Genomic DNA, 19,193 nt, shown 5'->3' on the forward strand with positions numbered 1-19,193 from the left:
ACTGATATGAAGCTCACCCTAAGTGCAAAGAAATAAAATGCTTGTATTTAAAAATGCACTTCCTTTAATTTTTTACATTATACAATTTTCAAAAATAGCATCACTGATTACATCATTATTTTCAAAATCTTGTTACTGTATTACAGTCACTTCTACAGAATGCAAAAGCAAACAAAAGAAGTGCTGAAAACAGCAGATTATTTGCAAAAAATGTAACCCGTGACGCAAGACCACCTATTTGAAAATTGTTAAAACTGTAGTATCTACAACCTTGTATTACCAGCCAGTGTCCAGATATTAATTGTTGTCTACTACCTTGTATTACCAGTCAGTGTCTGGATATTAATTATTGTTTTTTTTTTTTAAGTAACCCATTTGCGTGTGTCAGAGAAAAGAGAAGGGAGGTGGGCGAAGAGGGGATAGAGAAACTATTTGCAAAGGAAAATCTCACATTCCAAATAGTGTGTAAGGTTCTGAGCATACTGTCCCTAATTTTCCCGTATTTGGAATAATCTGGCCCATTCCACCTTTCTACTTTGACAGAAATATAAAATAAAACTGTAAAAAATAAAGTGGTTGATAGATACTAATACAGTGCAAACCAGCTGTAAATAACTGAACAGAAAACATGTTTTACTTACCTGACTACATGTTGGAACAGTTTAGCTTCCCGAATGCGAAGTGTGTCTCTTTCGAGAACAACACTGAGTGTGTCAAGATCAATATCTGTAAAACCATCAGCGGCTAAAGCCTCTGCTGTATTTTTGTCAATCATCTCTAAGCAGAGAGCAGTCAACTGTGGTTCATCAAAGAGGCGTGCTTGTGTGAGTAACATAAATGCATTATCACTTCCTAAATTCCGCTTCAAGAAGTCAACACAGTGGCGTTCGAGTGCAGGTACAGCATACTTCTTGGCAGTATAAAGAGTGGTCATAACAGTTTCAGGTCCAATTTGCACTTCATCTGAGTACAGGAACCTACAAAAAATAAAACAGTAAGTTTATTTTAGTAATATAAGCAGCTGACAAAAGAGTATAATCTTTTGCTACTAAAAGCTTATATTTTAGTTTTCCATGAAATTTGGTATGCGTCTACAGCACACTTTACCTTTGCCAAAACATAGGGAAGTTCAGTCAGCATAAATGCACATTATGATAGCAAATTACTAAATACACAAAAAAGTTTTTCATGTAAGTTTCATTTGTCACATGGTTGAACTGATACCTTTAAGAGATACAGACTATTAAGCATGACTATTCTGTAATACGATGATGAATAAGGATTGAAGTGCTTTACTTCAAAATAAATAAAAATGCTTCTGGAGTAAATGAAGCTGTAAGCAACCACTACATATCGAGTAAATTAATAAAATTTCTTGAGGGACGTCATTTTCCTGTGTAGGCTGCTGTTTTATTTTGAAACAACCACTTTATTTTCTAATTTAATGATCAGCTAATTTTTCCCACTTGGACATTATCAAACTAATATATTAGACATGAAATCTGTAAGTAAAATGCAACCCTTATATGGGTTTTGTCACTGTGCCAGCATTCAACACATTAAAATATGTTAGTGTAATGTAATGTAGCGCAGTGTAGTGTAGTGTAGTTATAAAATCCATGTAAGTGTTAGATAGTCAGTCTCATGCAGCATGTATCATTTGTATAATTATTAAAATTATGTGGAATGAGTCATTTTACCTTGAAATTACACATTAATATGAAAATATGGCTACATACTCATTATCTACCATTTTTCTAAGTACAGTTGTGAGTTAGTAAATCCTAACTGTCACCTTATGAAATAAAGTGGTCACTTAAAAATAAAACAATGGCCCACACAGGTAAACGACTTCCCTCATGAAATTCACAGCTATTGTTCACCCATATATACAAAATACTACCAATGTAACAAAAGATGGCACAGGTCCACCCTGGCTTTAATGATGCTTTTCTGAGAATGTTGGTAAAACAACGACCGTTGAGAAATTGATAAAGAAAACTTCATAGTATCTCATTCCTCTATGAGAAAGGCTACGGATGTAGCCTACAATAGTTTCGAGTTTGCAGTCAGATGGTACAAAAAAAAAGGCTGTTAGGAAATCTTAGGATGTTTTTGCCACATGTAAAGTCAACAGACAGATCCTCACAAGGGAAACTCCCCATCTCACCCCCCCCCCCCCACACCTCCGATTTAATGGTAAGATGGCCTGCCCAGTGGATAGTTCATTAAAAACTGAACACAAATCAAGCATGAAAACAGGTAGATGGTGTACTGAACTATGGAAAAAGAAGCAAAACAGAAACAATGAACACTCCAAGCTCAAGAGTGCTAGCCACAGCATCGTGGTTATGTGGTCAAAGTACTAGACTGCAACGGGAGAGATGAGAGATCCACGTTCAAACCTCCCATGTGACCCCCCCCCCCCCCCCAAGAGATTCATTACACAAATACATTAAGACAGAACTCAACTCTTGTGAGCACTCTTTAATCAATGTTGTTGATATTTTATCATAACCAATAGGATATTTAGATTTTAAGGATTTTATGATGGATGCTACTACTTTGGAAGACATGAGTGTTATTTCCTTTTTACTGAAGTTAATTGTAAAGACTGGCCCCAGGTACTCCACTGCACTGTTTACCATACCTGATAAAATTGGAGATTTGTGGTAAGATCTTATGAGACCAAACTGCTGAGGTCATCGGTCTCTAAGCTTACATACTACTTAATCTAACTTAAACTAACTAATGCTAAGGACAACACACACACCCATGCCCGAGGGAGGACTCGAGCCTCCGACGGGAGGATCTGCACGAGCCGTGACAAGACGCCTCAATCCACGAGGCTACCCCGCGCGGCCCAAACCTGATAACCCCAAGCTGTCAGTACTAAAAGCAAAGCACTTGTTTAAGAGGTTTGCAACACTACATACACTTGTTACCAATGTCTCATTTATTTTTGGCCCTATCTGTCTCTGTCTTCACTAAATTCCATATAGCTTTTATTTTGTTGCCTGATGTAATAATTCTTTTCTCACAACAAAGCTGCTTAGCCTTCTGGATTACTTGTTTCAGTATTTTGCAGTATTCTTTGCAATGCACTACTATGTTCCTACATAGTAGGTCCCACATGATATATTTATTCCTTGTTTAATCCATGGTTTATTTTTAGCCTTCTGTTTGATTTGAGTTACCTTTAGGTGAAAACAATTTTCAAAAGAGGAAGCAACTTTACTAATGAATGCTTTGTATTTTCCATTTGAGTCAGAAGTATTGTAAACATCTATCCAGTTCATATCATTGAACAATCTCCTAAAATTTTCAATTTTTTACTGTTTATTGCCCTCCTGTACTCAGATTTAATAGATTTTTTTTATTGTGACAAGTTTCAACATTTAACACAAGATGCTGCATTCAAAATCAGATAATCCATTTACCGCTAGTTTTGTTACATGATTTTTTTCGTAGATTTGTCTACAACAATATTACCAATAGCAGTCTCTGAGCATTTACATACCCTAGTTGCAAAGATGATGGAGGAGCGGACAGAGGTTCGGGGCACACACACTTGTTCTTGGGGTGGGAAACTGCCCCTAAAGGTGGAAGAATCACCAATGGTCAATGACATGAGAACGCAGAGGGCAGTGGAAACTACTGCATTAAAGACACATAACATGTCTCCACAGGACTTGTGGCTTGTAACTGAAAAAGTGTCATGATGATCTCTCCACTGGCAAAAGGTTACGGCATAGTCCCCCATTTGGATCTCCGGCATGGGACAGCCAATGAGTAAAAGTCTGAATAACCGATGAAAGGATAATGTATTACAAGTTGAGGCACAGAATGTCAGAAACTTGAATGTAGTACAGAAGTTATAAAATGTTAAAATGGAAATGCAAAAGCTCAATCCAGATACAGTAGGGGTCAGTGAAGCGAAATGGAAAGCAGACAAGAATTTCTGATCATAAGAGCATAGGGTAATATCAACGGTAGCAGAAAATGATATAATGGGCATAGGATTCATTACAAATAGGAAGAAAGGGCTGAGTGTTTTTTACTGAGAAAGGTTCAGTGACAGGGGTTTTTGTAATAACTTCAAGTTGAACAAATATATTTCAAGGAAGACACAATACATGAAAGTCACAGATCAAGTAAACAGAGTAAGACACGTGTACACTTTAACAGTAAAATCATAACTGAGCGACTGCTGGCTGGCTGGCCGCTTAGGTGGCGCTGCTGCTGCTGCTGCATGGCTGGCAGACAGCACCGCATGTAGAGGATGCACGTAACTGCACAGTGGCACTTTGAAAGATCAGCGAGTCACAACACTTTTCCTCCCTTTGAATTTTTTGCACAGGTCTTGATGGAGGTGGCCTGTAGATTGCTAACGTTCATAGGTATTGTTTGACTGGCTGTAAAGTCTCGAGGAGGAGGCTTTCCGTACGGACGGAAGTGTCCCCGATGATAACGGGTCAAGATGACAGGAGATGTGGGGAGAGAATCTGCTGGGGCCCCGTGCACCAATCTGCCCGTTGCGTCAAGTCCGGTTGTTATAACAGGAGACATGGGCGATGTGCCCACGTCCGTAGGAGAAGGAGGCGAGTAGAATTGCTCCGACAGATGATGGTCATCTGGTTCCTGCAAGGGCACGTCTCCTGGTGGTGTCAGTTCTCGTGCTGGCACCGATATGATGGTGTTGTGAGTAATGAGAGATTCCAGTGTCCCGAGCAACAGGTAGAGCCAAAGGTGGTGTAACGGCATCCGGAACAAGCATTGCCGGCACACGAGGCTGAAGCTGGTCCGAATGACGCACTGCAACACCCGTGTCCGTCTGGATTTCATACAGGTGTTGGCCACGGTGTCGTAAGATGGGGCCAGAACTCCATTTTGGCCACCTGCCATATACCCGTACCCATACAAGATCCACGGTGGTGAAATGGTCAAGCAAAGGGACCCGCGGCCGTGAGGCAGAAGGCCGCAGAAGATGAAGTAGCATGCATGGCTGTCGGCCATGTAAGAGCTCAGCCGGGCTATGGTCGCCCATGGGGATGAAACGGTAAGAAGCCATAAATTGGAGAAGCGCATCATCAGCAGAAGAAGTCAGGAGTTTCCTCATCTGAGCCTTAAATGTGCGGACCAGTCGTTCAGCCTCACCGTTTGACTGTGGATGGAACGGAGGAGCTGTGACATGCATGACGCCGTGACAGGCACAAAAATCCGCAAAATCGGAAGAGGCAAATTGCGGACCATTATCAGTAACAAGAGTAGAGGGAAGGCCTTCCAAAGAGAAAATGCGAGCGAGAGCATTGGTGGTTGCCACGATGGTAGGCGACGTGCAACGGACAATGAAAGGAAAGTTGGAGTAGGCATCAAATAACGAGGAGCCAATAAGTAGCTAAAAAAGGTCCCGCGAAGTCAGCACGAATACGCTCCCAGGGCTTCTCAGGTGAAGGCCACGGTGACAAAGATGACTTTGGGGCAGCGACCTGTGACGCACAAGGGCCGCAGGCAGCGACCATGTGTGCGATTTCAGTCGATGCAAGGCCAGTATACATGACAACGCGCCAGAGATTTTGTGCGAGAGACACCCCAGTGCCCTTGGTGAAGGAGGCGCAAGACCGAAGCACGCAAAGATGCAGGTACCACAACACGCGGCGAAGCATTTTCGGTGGAAAGTAGGATAACACCATCCCTAGCCGTGACGCGGTAACGCAGAGTGTAGTAGTTCCGCAACGGATCAGAAGTCTTAGCGGACGGACGATCTGGCCAACCCTTCTGAATACAGAGTAAAACCCGGGAGAGGGTAGGGTCAGAACCCGTAGCAGCCGCCAGCCGGTCCCCGGTGATGGGGAACCCGACCACAACCCACTGCTCGGCAACACGCAGGTGGAAACACAAAAGTTCGTCCCTATCGAATGCCAGATCAGGACCCATGGGAAGGCGAGACAGTGCATCAGCATTCACATGTTGAGACGTTGGCCGGAAATGAATCTAATAACTGAAACGAGACAAGTAAAGAGCCCAACACTGGAGGCGGTGTGCAGCCATTTCGGGAACTGACGTTGATGGATGAAACAAGGAAACAAGTGGTTTGTGATCCGTAACAAGATGAAATTTGGATCCATAGAGAAAAACACCAAACTTATGAAGAGCATAAATAATGGCCAAAGCTTCTTTTTCAATTTGAGAATATTTGTGTTGGGCATCCACGAGCGTTTTGGGGGCACAAGCAATGGGTTGTTCAGAACCGTCAGAAAAACGGTGCACAAGGATTGCACCGACCCCGTATTGAGAGGCGTCCGTGACAAGAACAAGATGTTGGCCAGGGCAATAAGTAGCCAGGCACGAGGCCTGTTTCAGCATAGTCTTCTTTTTTTGGAAAGCCGCATCGCACGACGCGGACCAGTGAAAAGGCACATTTTTATGCAACAGGCGATGCAATGGCGGAGCCACCGAAGCAGCAGATGGTAAAAAATTGTGATAGTATGCTATTTTCTCCAAGAAGGCCTGCAGTTCCTTAACAAATGTAGGGTGAGGAAGGGCATCGATCGCAGCGACAGTTTGCTGAAGCAGACGAATACCATCCCGAGAGAGTTGATTTCTGAAGATTACACTTAAGACCGGCAGTCTGTAAGACATGAAAAAGTGTGCGGAGATTTTGAAGATGTTCGTCAGTGGTGGAGCCAGTGACAACAATGTCGTCCTGGTAGTTTATACATCCAGGGACAGTGAGCAATAATTGTTCCAAGAATCGCTGAAAGAGAGCAGGGGCGCTGGCAATCCCGAATGGCAATCGTTGGTATTGATAGAGGCCGAAAGGCGTGTTAAGGACCAGAAACTGCCGGGAAGCAGCGTCGAGAGGAAGTTGATGATAAGCTTCTGACAGGTCAAGTTTAGAAAAATACTGGCCTCCAGCAAGTTTAGTGAACAATTCTTCAGGTCAAGGCATAGGGTAAGTGTCGATAAGGCACTGAGCATTTACAGTGGCTTTGAAATCGCCACAGAGATGAATATCACCATTTGGCTTAACAATGACAACAGGAGAGGACCACTCACTGGAAGTGACAGGAAGCAAGACCCCTGAAGCAGTGAGACGATCCAGATCCCGTTTGACCTGATCATGAAGGGCCACAGGAATGGGCCGAGCCCGAAAAAACTTAGGCCGAGCAGTGGGTTCGAGTGTGATATGAGCTTCAAAGTCGTTTGCACGGCCTAACCCAGGAGAAAAAAGGGACGAAAATGTCGTCGCCAAGGAATCCAATTGAGCATAACGAATAGCATCAGAGATGATATTGACAGAGTCATCTATGGAGAACCCAAAAATGTGAAAGGCATCGAAACCAAGAAGACTCTCCGCGTTACTATGGTCGACCACAAATATGGGAAGAGTGCGAATGACAGATTTGTAAGATACCTCAGCATCAAATTGTTCCAAGAGAGTAATCTTCTGTTTATTGTAAGTCCGTAATTGCCTAGTGACAGGTGACAGGACTGGAGAAGCCAACTGAAGATACATCTGAGAATTGATGATAGTGGCAGCAGAACCAGTATCCACCTGCATGCGAACATCTCGACCAAGTATTTGGACAGTGAGGAATAACTTCCCTGAAAGGGAAGAAGTACAATTGACAAACAACACATAATCAGAATCAGCGTCATGTTCATGAACATCATGTATGCAGTCGGATTTGCAAACGGATGACACATGACCCTTTTTTTTTGCATTTGTGACACACGGCCCAAAGTTGTGGACAATCTTCCCATGAATGTTTCGTAAAACACCGCGGACATGAAGGAAGTTGCCGTGGGTTTTGCTGCAGGTTCTTAGAGGTTTGTTTATGGTTAGGCCGAGGCTGCGCTTGGGAGCGTACTGCGGCCACGTCGGCCGGCAGGGACACTCCACATGCTTCGTCAACATCACACAGAGGTTGTATTTCCCCGGCGTCGCCCCATGCCTCTATTTGCACTCCAGCGGCACAAGAAATTTCAAAAGACTGAGCGATGGATAAGACCTGATCTAGAATCAGAGTTGCCAACTGAAGGGCACGTTGCCTAACTTCTTTATTGGGCGCCGATCGGATAATAGCATCCCGTACCACGAAATCGGAGTAGGATTCTTTGTGAACTTCAGTAACAAATTGACACTTTCTACTGAGGCCGTGAAGTTCAGCAGCCCAAGTGCGATACGAATGACTGTTGTTTTTGACAACAATAAAAGGCAACACGAGAGGCTACCACACGCGTTTGCTTTTGAAAATAGATGGACAGAAGTGAGCACATTTCAGCAAAGGACAAAGACACAGGATCCTTCAAAGGAGCCAATTGCGACAACAACCAATACATTTGAGGTGAAATCCATGGAAGGAACAGAGACTTACGTTTGTTCGTCTGCGACATGAAATGCCAAAAAGTGTGTCAAAGACGTTTTTCGTAATCAGACCAGTCTTCCGCCGTCTCGTTGTAAGGAGAAAAAGTAGGTAGAGACAACGATGAGAGACGCCCCACATTTGATGCTGCGACGAAATCACGAATCACATTTGTGAGAAGCGTTTGCTGTTCTATGAGACCTTGCAATAGTTGCTCTAAAGTAGCCATGGAAACATGTGGGTCAACGATGGAAAAGAAAAATCACTACCTCGTCGCCAATTGTAATAACTTCAAGTTGAACAAATATATTTCAAGGAAGATGCAATACATGAAAGTCACAGATCAAGTAAACAGAGTAAGACGTGTGTACACTTTAACAGTCAAATCATAACTGAGTCCAAGTCTAGCGGCCGCTGGCTGGCTGGCCGCTTAGGTGGCGCTGCTGCTGCATGGCTGGAAGACAACGCCGCACATAGAGGACGTGCGTAACTGCATGGCGGCACTTTGAAAGATTGGCGAATCACAACATTTTTCTTATCAGAATCGACAGCAAACCAACATCGACAATGATAGTTCAAGTACACATGCAGACATTGCATGCTCAAGATGAAAAGAAGAGAAAGTATATGATATTGAAATAGTAATACAGTACAAAAATGGAGATGAAAATCTAATAGTCATGGGGAACTGGAATGCAGTTGTAAGGGAAGGAGTAGAAGAAAAAGTTACAGGAGAGTATGGGCTTCGGACAAGGAACAAGAGAGGAGAAAGAGTAACTGAGTCCTGTAATAAATTTCAGCTAGTAATAGTGAATACTCTGTTCAAGAATCACAAGAGCAGGAGGTATACATGGATGAGGCCACGTGATACAGGAAGATTTCAGTTAGATCACGTCATGGTCAGACAGAGATTCTGAAACCAGATACTGGATTGTAAGGCGTACCCAAGAGCAGGTGTAGACCCAGTTCACAATGTAGTAGTGATGAAGAGTAGGCTGAAGTTTAAGAGATTAGTCAAGAAGAATCAGAACACAAAGAAGTGGGATATAAAAGTACTAAGGAATGATGAGATGCACTTTAAGTTCTCTAGGGCTATAGATACAGCAATAAGGAATAGTTCAGTAGGCAGTATGGTTGAGGAGGAATGGACATCTCTAAAAAGGGCAATCACAGAAGATTGAAAGTAAAACATAGGCACAAAGAGGGTAACCACGAAGTAACTATGGATAACAAAAGAAATACTTCACTTAATCGATGAAAGAAGGAAAACTTAGGAATAGTGAAGTACAAGTCATTGAGGAAAGAACTAAATAGGCAGTGCAGGGAAAAGGTAGAGAAATCGAAATAGAAATGACTGTCAGAAGGACTGACTCAGCCTATAGGAAATTAAAAACAAGGGTGGTAATATTAAGAGCGCAATGGGTATTCCACTGTTAAATGCTGAGGAGAGAGCAGATAGATGGGAAGAGTACACTGAAGGCCTCTATGAAGGGAAAGATTTGTCTGATATGATAGAAGAAGAAAGACATGTAGATTTCCAGGAGATGGGGGAGTCAGTATTAGAATCAGGATTTAAAAGAGCTCTGAAGGACTTAAGGTCAATAAGGCAGAAGGAATAGATAACATTGCAACAGAATTTCTAAAATCATTGAGGGGAATGGTAACAAAATGACTATTCGCATTGGTGTGTAGAATATACGAGCTTGGCAACATACCATCAATTTTCGGAAAAATATCACCCACACAATTCCAAAGACTGCAAGAGCTGACAAGTACAAGAATTATTGCACAATCAGCTTAATAGCTCATGCATCCAAGTTGCTTACAGGAACAATATACAGAAGAATGGAAAAACAAATTGAGGACGTGCTATATGACGATCAGTTTGGCTTTAGAAAAGGTAAAGATGCAAAAGGCAGTTCTGACATTGCGGTTGATAATGGAAGCAAGACTAAACAAAAATCAAGACACGTTCACATGATTTGTCGACCTGGAAAAAGCATTCAACAATGTAAAATGGTGCAAAATGTTCAAAATTCTGAGAAAAATAGGGTTAAGCTATAAGGAGAGATGGATCCTATACAATATGTACAAGAGCCAAGAGGGAATAATAAGACTGGATGACCAAGAACAAAATGTTTGGATTAAAAAGAGTGTGAGACTGGGATGCAGTATTTTGCCAATACTATTCAATCTGTACACTGAAGAAGAAATGATAGAAATAAAGGAAAGGTTCAGGAGAGGAATTAAAATTCAAGGTGAAAGGATACTGATGATATGATGCACTGACGACATTGCTATCCTGAGTGAAAGTGAGAAAGAAGTATGTGATCTGCTGAATGGAATGAACAGTCGGACTGAGAGCAAATAAAAGAAAAACTAAAGTAATGAGAAGTAGCAGAAATGAGAACAGCAAGAAACTTAACATCAGGATTGATGGTCATGAAGTAGATGAAGTTAAGGAATTAAAATACTTAGGCAGAAAAATAACCAATGACAGACGGAGTGAGGAGGACATCAAAAGCAGACTACCACTGGCAAAAGGGGTTTTCCTGGCCAAGAGAAGTCTACTGGTATCAAACAGAGGCCTTAATTTGAGGAAGAAATTTCTGGGAAAGTACATTTGGAGCACAGCTTCATATGGTAGTGAAACATGGACTGTGGGAAAAATGGAACAGAAGAGAACAGAAGCATTTGAGATGCAGAGTTACAGACGAATGTTGAATATTATGTGAACTGATAAAATAAGGAATGAGGTGCTTCTGTGCAGAATTGGGGAGGAAAGGAATATGCACTTCTGTGCAGAATTGGGGACGAAAGGAATATGCAGAAAACAATGACAAGGAGAAGAGATAGGATGATAGAACATGTTATGACATCAGGGAATGACTTCCATGGTACTCGAGGGAGCTGTAGAGGGCAAAAGCTGTAAAGGAAGACACAGATTGGAATACATACAGCAAATAATTCAGGATATAGTTTGCAAGTGCTACTCTGAGATGAAGAGGATGGCACAGGAGAAGAATTTGAGGTGGGCCACATCAAACTAGTCAAAAGACTGAAGACTTGAGAAAAGTTGCGAAGTTCACAGTAGGAATTAAATTGAATGGCAGAATTACTCATTCAGTAATTGTTCACTGGCAGATATTTTCAATAAATCTACATTAAAATCACCAGCAACCACTATTTCCTTATTTTCTACTGTGAGGTAGGACAGCAAAGCTTCCAGATTTTTTATGAAGAGGTTAAAGCTGTGCTCTGTATATATTTACCGCTATAAAGGACTTATTGTGAAATACTACTACTGCTACACAAGCTTGTAAGTGCTGCTCTGAGCAAAATTTATTAATATTCTTGACATGAAAACAGATTGTGAAAAATGTGGCAACTCCTCCTTTCTGCATGTATTCTCTACAGAAGCCAACTCGAATCCTGTAACATTTTGCATATCTATACCAGTGCTCAGATGATGTTCACTTAAGTTGATTATATTAACTGTTTTGCTCAAATCTAATTCTTAAACATAAACAAGCAACTTGTTAAACTTACCCCTTAGTCCTTGGATATTCTGATGCAATACGGATAACCGATTTTGTGCACTGGCTGAATTACAACTGGATGAAACTAATTTTTCTGTCAATTTTTGAATACCTCCAGTTTCAATCAGAGGTTGTCTGCATAAATTGTGTACATTAAAATTTGCTTTCTGGCTGCCTGTTTTATCAGTGTGAATGTCATTTTCAGCCTGTCTCTGAACATCTTTTGTTCTGCCCTCCCTATCCCAAAAAACTGCTATTTTGTCACTTAACAACTGATACTTTACCACTTGTGATAGTGCCCCACTTAAGTTATTTGCTGTTAGCCCCGACAGTTTTTGCTCCCCTTTCCCGCTGACGTGAAGGCCATGCCTAGTATAGTCCACACCAATGTGAGACCCCATACCTGATCCAAGGATATGGATATGATGATCAAGTTCAATAGCGCGAGGTTGCGGGTGGACATGATGTCCTCGATCAAGTTCCTGCAAATGTTTGGATTGATAGCAAAGATTGTCAAATGTAGCATCTGCCCAGAAAATATGAGGTTGGCAAGAGTTCTGGTGTCTCAGACCAGGGACAAGTACATGTGGCAGTGTCTAAAGGACAACCTTTGGTGCTGCATTAGACACGGTACCTGGTTTGAGAAACTAGGTTGGCCATGAGAGAGAGTGTTTTGATGACTTACTACTTTTGTTATATGTCCTCTATTAGTTTTTGTGCACAAGAGACTGGAGTGAATGAGAGAACAGTGTTAGATTGGTTTTCTTTTTGTAGGGAAGTGTGTTCTGAGTATGTGAAGTATAGGGATAAGTTGGGTGGGCTGGGGGTGATGGCTGAGACAGACGAATCATGGATTGGGAAGATGAAGTATGGGAGGGGTAAGTCTCTGGTTGGTTTTTGGGTGTGGGGGGTTGTGTATGCTGATAGTGTTTTCAGGGATTTGGAGGGTAGTTTTAAGAGCGAATTGGTGGGTTTAATTGAAGAGTATACTGAGGAGGGGAATACTGTAGTTTCAGACGCTTTTTCATCATACAGGAGTTTGAGGAAGAAGGGTTATGATCATTTAGTTGTAAACCATAGTTTTGAGGTTAAAAATTATGAAACTGGGGCTTGTACTAATACAACACAGGGCTTTGGGAGGCGGTTTAATGAGTCATAGGGAGGGTGAAGAGGCACTGTTCTAACTGTTTCAGTTGTAGGCGTTTGTGTTTTGGTGTCATCAGCTGTAGCTGACATGTATAGGTTAAGGGAAGAACCCGATTCCAATTTTTATTGTTTTAGGTGTTGGGCTTGTGGTATCGATGGTTGTGGTTGAGCTACGAGGGTCACTCCAAAAGAATTGCACATTTTTTTTTTTTTTTAATCCATCTATTATTCTACATGTTTGAAATTTGTACAGTGTGTAGATACATCCTTTACAAGCAATATTTTCATTTCTCCACATAATTTCTATCCCTCTCAACTGGCTTACACTATCTTGGAACCAGCGCCTGTACACCCGCATGGTAAAATTCTGGACTAACCTGTTGGAGCCATTGTTTGGCAGTGTGCACAAGGGAGTCATCATCTTCAAACCTTGTTCCATGAAGAGAGTCTTTCAGTTTCCCAAAGAGATGATAGTCACATGGAGCCAGGTCCATCTGAGTTTTGTCATTGCTTCCATGGTTTTTTGACTGGCATATGGCCGTGCATTGTCATGCAACAGCAAACATCCTGCTTTTGCTGATGTGGTCAAACACAACTCAGTCGAGCTTGAAGTTTCTTCAGTGTCGTCACATATGCATCAGAATTTATGGTGGTTCCACTTGGCATGATGTGCACAAGCAAGAGTCCTTCGAAATCGAAAAACACCATAGCCATAATGTTTCCAGCAGAAGGTGTGGTTTTGAATTTTTTTTTTTCCTTGGGTGAATTTGCATGATGCCACTCCACTGATTGCCTCTTCGTCTCTGGTGAAAAATGATGGAGTCATGTTTCATCACCTGTCACAATTCTTCCAAGAAATTAATCTCCACCATTCTTATACTTTTCCGAAAGATCACTGCAAACCATTTTTCTTGTTTCTTTGTGAGCCACTGTCAACATCCTGGGAACCCACCTGGCACAAGCCTATTTAACGCCAACACTTTCAGTATTCTGCAAACACTTCCTTCCCCTATCCCAACGTAGTGTGACAATTCATTCACTGTGATGCGTCTGTGAGCAGTCACAAATTCCTTAACTTTCTGCACACCGTCTGGAGTGTGTACGAGGCCTGCCGCTACGAGGACAATCCTCTATATTGCTGTGCCCGCTTTCATCACATAACCTGCTTGCCCACTGACTAACTGTATTGTGATTGACAGCAGCATCTCTATACACCTTTTTCAACCTTTTGTGGATGTTTCCCACTGTCTCATTTTCACAGTACAGGAATTCTATAACAGCACATTGCTTCTGACGAACGTCAAGTGTAGCAGCCATCTTGAGGACATGCTGTGATGGCGCCACTCACAGGAACAGGTTGAACTAAGTTTGAAAACAAGGGGGAAGGAAAACTGTTTTTTGTTTTTTCAAAAACAGTGTGCATTTCTTTTGGAGTGACCCTCGTATATACATCAAGGGAAGTCTCCGATCCCAATTTTTGTATTTTTAGGTGTTTTTTTGGTGGTATTGACACTAGCAGTTGAGCTATGTAGGTGAGGGGGAAAGCCTGTGGATTTTGTGGGTGTAGCGGAAAGTGGGAACATTGCGGTTTTTTTTCTTTTTTTAATTGTGGTGTGCGTCTTTTTATGTTTATATTTAGTTAGTCCCCATCCTAAAACTCCCAATTCCCAATGCGCTTATACCATTAGTGTCATTATATTTTTGGAGGGAGATGATATTGCACTTATATGTATTTTCATGTTTGTTGCCATGTTATGTAGTGACGTCAAAGGCGCCATATTGGAGACGCTGAGAATGGTCATTTCTGCCATATTGATGACATCACGGGTCAAAGCAGACAGGTGGAATCGGATGCTCCTGTAATCCCCTATGCACTGAGAATCCGCATAAGATCATAGCTCCTGATGATAAAGAGCAGTACTGAACATCCATGGTATTTTGTACTCCAGTCTAGAGAAGGGTGAAATTGTATTTAACATAACCATAAAAGTTAAGAAGTCTGAATCTCTTGTGTAATTTTGTGGACTTTATCTAAAACTAACCTTAACTTGCAAATAACTTACCTTGTTGTTTTGGTTGCTGAAATCAACAAACAAAACAATCCTTACTTGCTACTCACAGTAGCCCTTTATAAGAGTGTAAAATTGCCATGTAATGCAATGACATCTTTGGAAGGGTAAAGGCAAAAGCCATGGTTTGTAGTTAAATTATGTATGTACCTGATGGCAAGCAGCAGTTCATTATCCTTCTCACACAAGCAGAAAATATGTATAGGAAAAAATTGAGACTAGAATTTAACAAGGTCATTACAAACTTAGCATGAGCTCAATAGGTCAGAACTGGGAGGGAAATCAACTATCTAGCTTTTCAAAGGATAAAATCTGACTTGTGCCTTAAGGTATATGGCAAAAAGAATTGGATTGCCAAACAAGGATATTAAATGCACCCTCCCAAACACAATCCTAGTGCTTTAAACCAATCACATCAAATGACGATATGTGGTCGCAGAGGAGAAAGCAGTAAATACACATGGCAATGTAAAAGAGTGGGTTTGCTCTACGTTTAGAAAACTGTATTTAGGTCTATCATACCCAACAATCATAGTTGCCGATAAGTATTAAATCTGACTTCACAGTAACCAGTAGGATATTTAAATACAATATTATTACGTTAAGTACCACTAAATCTCACTCTGCACAGTCCAGAAGTACCACTGTTGACAATTCCATTCCCTCATCATGGACAGCAGCACAAATATCTGACATACCCGCAAAACAAGAATTCATTCATAACATATTTAATGTATTTCAAAGATTCTATTGCACAAATACATAACAAGCTTAAAAAATGTTAACAGGAGTTTAAAAACTACTGTAAATTCAACATTCCGCATAGAAACTTTTATCTTATATTCATGCTATAAGGTTCATCATACTCACTTCAACAAGGCAAGGAAAGCTGCAGGCTCCACATCAGGTAATTCAATCTCATCAGCTTTTGTGGCCAATGTACCATTGAACATGGCATCGAATACAGCACTTCCCACAGAAAGAACGAATTTGTGCGCTGGGATACGCTGTTGCTGTATATCACGTCCAACTATAAAGTGGACATCACAAAGAATTTCATTATTAAACATAAAAGCAAATCGCTCTTTCACCGTTGTTTTCGTTGCCTGCCAATTGTAAACAGTATGACTATTTGAACTGTGGGCCGACGTATTCGTTAGGCTTTGTGCTACTGACATTCCATTTGATGCGCTACCGTTACTATTGACACTGCCATGCCTTGCACATGCAGAAAAACCGTTTACATTGCATGGAGAACTGTCTCGTTCCGCAGAATTTGAGTGAAGGTGATTCTGTGGGCCGGAAGCTCCAAGAGTTAACATATTCTGAGGGACGTCTGCATGCTCAGTATAACCGTCCGACTCATCCATTCTTACGTTTCTGGCAGGTCTTTCTAATGGATTGAGAATGTTGTATAAATCCTTCGTTGAAACTCCCGGCGACATACTGCAAAATAACACACCAGCTAAGCGACAAATACAAATTATTGATAATGTTTCATAATTACCAACATATGGGCGTTGCCAAATAACAAATCACAAAACAAACGCATCACCTGCCAATGGTACCCTTCTAATTTCTTCAAATATGATCCTCCACAAACTTTAACTTACAAGAGACGGGGTTTGAATGAACAAATTTACAGGGATTCGCTAACCATACAGACTGTACAGCTTTGAAAGCTGTAGTTCAGTTGAAGAACTAAGGCACGCCGAGTTCTATCGTGCAGTTTTTCAATAGTTCAGAGCTGTAGAACATTTGCTTCATGAAGCAGCATACTTCAATTTTCGTAATAGTAACATTAAAGAATTAACACAGTTTTCTTGATAACGTATTCGTTTCATTCAACTGAAAGCCAATAAGCTTCCTTCACCACCAAAACCGTACAATTGTTTCTACAACGTTAATACCGACACTCTTTGATTCACTCACAAACACCACCCACTTGACAATCACGAAACAAAACATTACATGCAAAGATATTATACGTACAATAAATGGCAGTACGCCAATCAAAGGTGATAAAAGTTACGACTGTTGTTGGTTACCAATGGTCTTGTAAAACATTTATGTATTCATTCAATATCTGTCAACAAAGGCTACTGATAAAATCATTCATGAAAGAATAAAACATCATCAACGATAGGCCATTTCGTGACCTTCAATTAAACAAAGGTCGCCTATTAGCATTTTCACTCTCGTGAATTCATGCATTCTATACTATTCTGAAACTATAATAAGTATAATGACTGAAACGGTACCAAACAATACATAGATACAGCAAAAATTGCTTTCTACTTCTGTTGTTGTTGTTGTGGTCTTCAGTCCTGAGACTGGTTTGATGCAGCTCTCCATGCTACTCCATCCTGTGCAAGCTTCTTCATCTCCCAGTACCTACTGCAACCTACATCCTCCTGAATCTGCTTGGTGTATTCATCTCTTGGTCTCCCTCTACGATTTTTACCCTCCACGCTGCCCTCCAATACTAAATTGGTGATCCGTTGATGCCTCAGAACATGCCCTACCAACCGATCCCTTCTTCTTGTCAAGTTGTGCCACAAACTCCTCTTCTCCCCAATTCTATTCAATACTTCCTCATTAGTTATGTGATCTATCCATCTAATCTTCAGCATTCTTCTGTAGCACCACATTTCGAAAGCTTCTATTCTCTTCTTGTCTAAACTATTTATCGTCCATGTTTCACTTCCATACATGGCTACACTCCATACAAATGCTTTCAGAAACGACTTCCTAACACTTACATCAATACTCGATGTTAACAAATTTCTCTTCTTCAGAAACGCTTTCCTTCCCATCGTCAGTCTACATTTTATATCCGCTCTACTTCGACCATCATCAGTTATTTTGTTCCCCAAATAGCAAAACTCCTTTACTACTTTAAGTGTTTCATTTCCTAATCTAATGCCCTCAGCATCACCCGACTTAATTCGACTACATTCCATTATCTTCGTTTTGCTTTTGTTGATGTTCATCTTATATCCTCCCTTCAAGACACCATCCATTCCGTTTTACTGCTCTTCCAAGTCCTTTGCTGTCTCTGACAGAATTACAATATCATCGGCGAACCTCAAAGTTTTTATTTCTTCTCCATGGATTTTAATACCTACACCGAATTTTTCTTTTGTTGCCTTCACTGCTTGCTCAATATAGAGATTGAATAACATCAGGGACAGGCTACAGCCCTGCCTCACTCCCTTCCAAACCACTGCATCCCTTTCATGCCCCTCATCTCTTATAACTGCCATTTGGTTTCTATACAAGTTGTAAATAGCCTTTCGCTCGCTATATTTAGCCCCTGCCACCTTCAGAATTTGAAAGAGAGTATTCCAGTCAACATTGTTAAAAGCTTTCTCTAAGTCTACAAATGCTAGAAACGTAGGTTTGCCTTTCCTTAATCTATTTTCTAAGATAAGCTGTATGGTCAGTATTGCCTCACGTCTTCCAATATTTCTACGGAATCCAAACTGATCTTCCCCAAGGTCGGCTTCTACTAGTTTTCCCATTCATCTGTAAAGAATTCGCGTTAGTATTTTGCAGCCGTGACTTATTAAACTGATAGTTCGGTAATTTTCACATCTGTCAGCACCTGCTTTCTTTGGGATTGGGATTATTATATTCTTCTTGAAGTCTGAGGGTATTTCGCCTGTCTCATATATCTTGCTCACCAGATGGTAGAGTTTTGTCAGGACTGGCTCTCCCAAGGCCGTCAGTAGTTCTAATGGAATGTTGTCTACTCCGGAGGCCTTGTTTCGACTCAGGTCTTTCAGTCCTCTGTCGAACTCTTCATGCAGTATTATATCTCCTATTTCATCGTCATCTACATCCTCTTCCATTTCCATAATATTGTCCTCAAGTACATCGCCCTTGTATAGACCCTCTATATACTCCTTCCACCTTTCTACTTTCCCTTCTTAGCTTAGAACTGGGTTTCCATCTGAGCTCTACTTCTATAGTATAATAAATAGTATAATCACTATAAAGTATTAAAAGTATGAGGCAGACAGTTATCTACGAATTTTTATTTTATTTTGCATCAGTGTTTCTACAGT

General features: G+C 41.1%; 1 protein-coding gene across 2 annotated transcripts in view; it reads right to left on the bottom strand.

Annotated features, from left to right (window-relative positions):
• Nucleotides 1-17,089, bottom strand: part of LOC124622180 (BTB/POZ domain-containing protein 2-like) — an 87,133-nt gene extending 70,044 nt beyond the window's left edge. The window contains exons 1-3 of one of the 2 annotated variants that reach the window (XM_047147826.1): nucleotides 16,781-17,089; nucleotides 15,994-16,569; nucleotides 642-977 (exon numbers count right to left, since the gene is read on the bottom strand). In XM_047147826.1, coding sequence (XP_047003782.1) covers nucleotides 642-977; nucleotides 15,994-16,568 — 911 coding nt within the window. In that variant the 5' untranslated portion in view covers nucleotide 16,569; nucleotides 16,781-17,089. Of the gene's footprint in view, nucleotides 1-641; nucleotides 978-15,993; nucleotides 16,570-16,678 lie in introns of both variants that reach the window. The other variant, XM_047147825.1, reaches the window with a different exon arrangement.
• Nucleotides 17,090-19,193: the final 2,104 nt, after the last annotated feature.

The sequence above is a fragment of the Schistocerca americana genome, chromosome 7 (genome assembly GCF_021461395.2).
Source record: "Schistocerca americana isolate TAMUIC-IGC-003095 chromosome 7, iqSchAmer2.1, whole genome shotgun sequence".
NCBI classification, from domain to species: domain Eukaryota; kingdom Metazoa; phylum Arthropoda; class Insecta; order Orthoptera; family Acrididae; genus Schistocerca; species Schistocerca americana.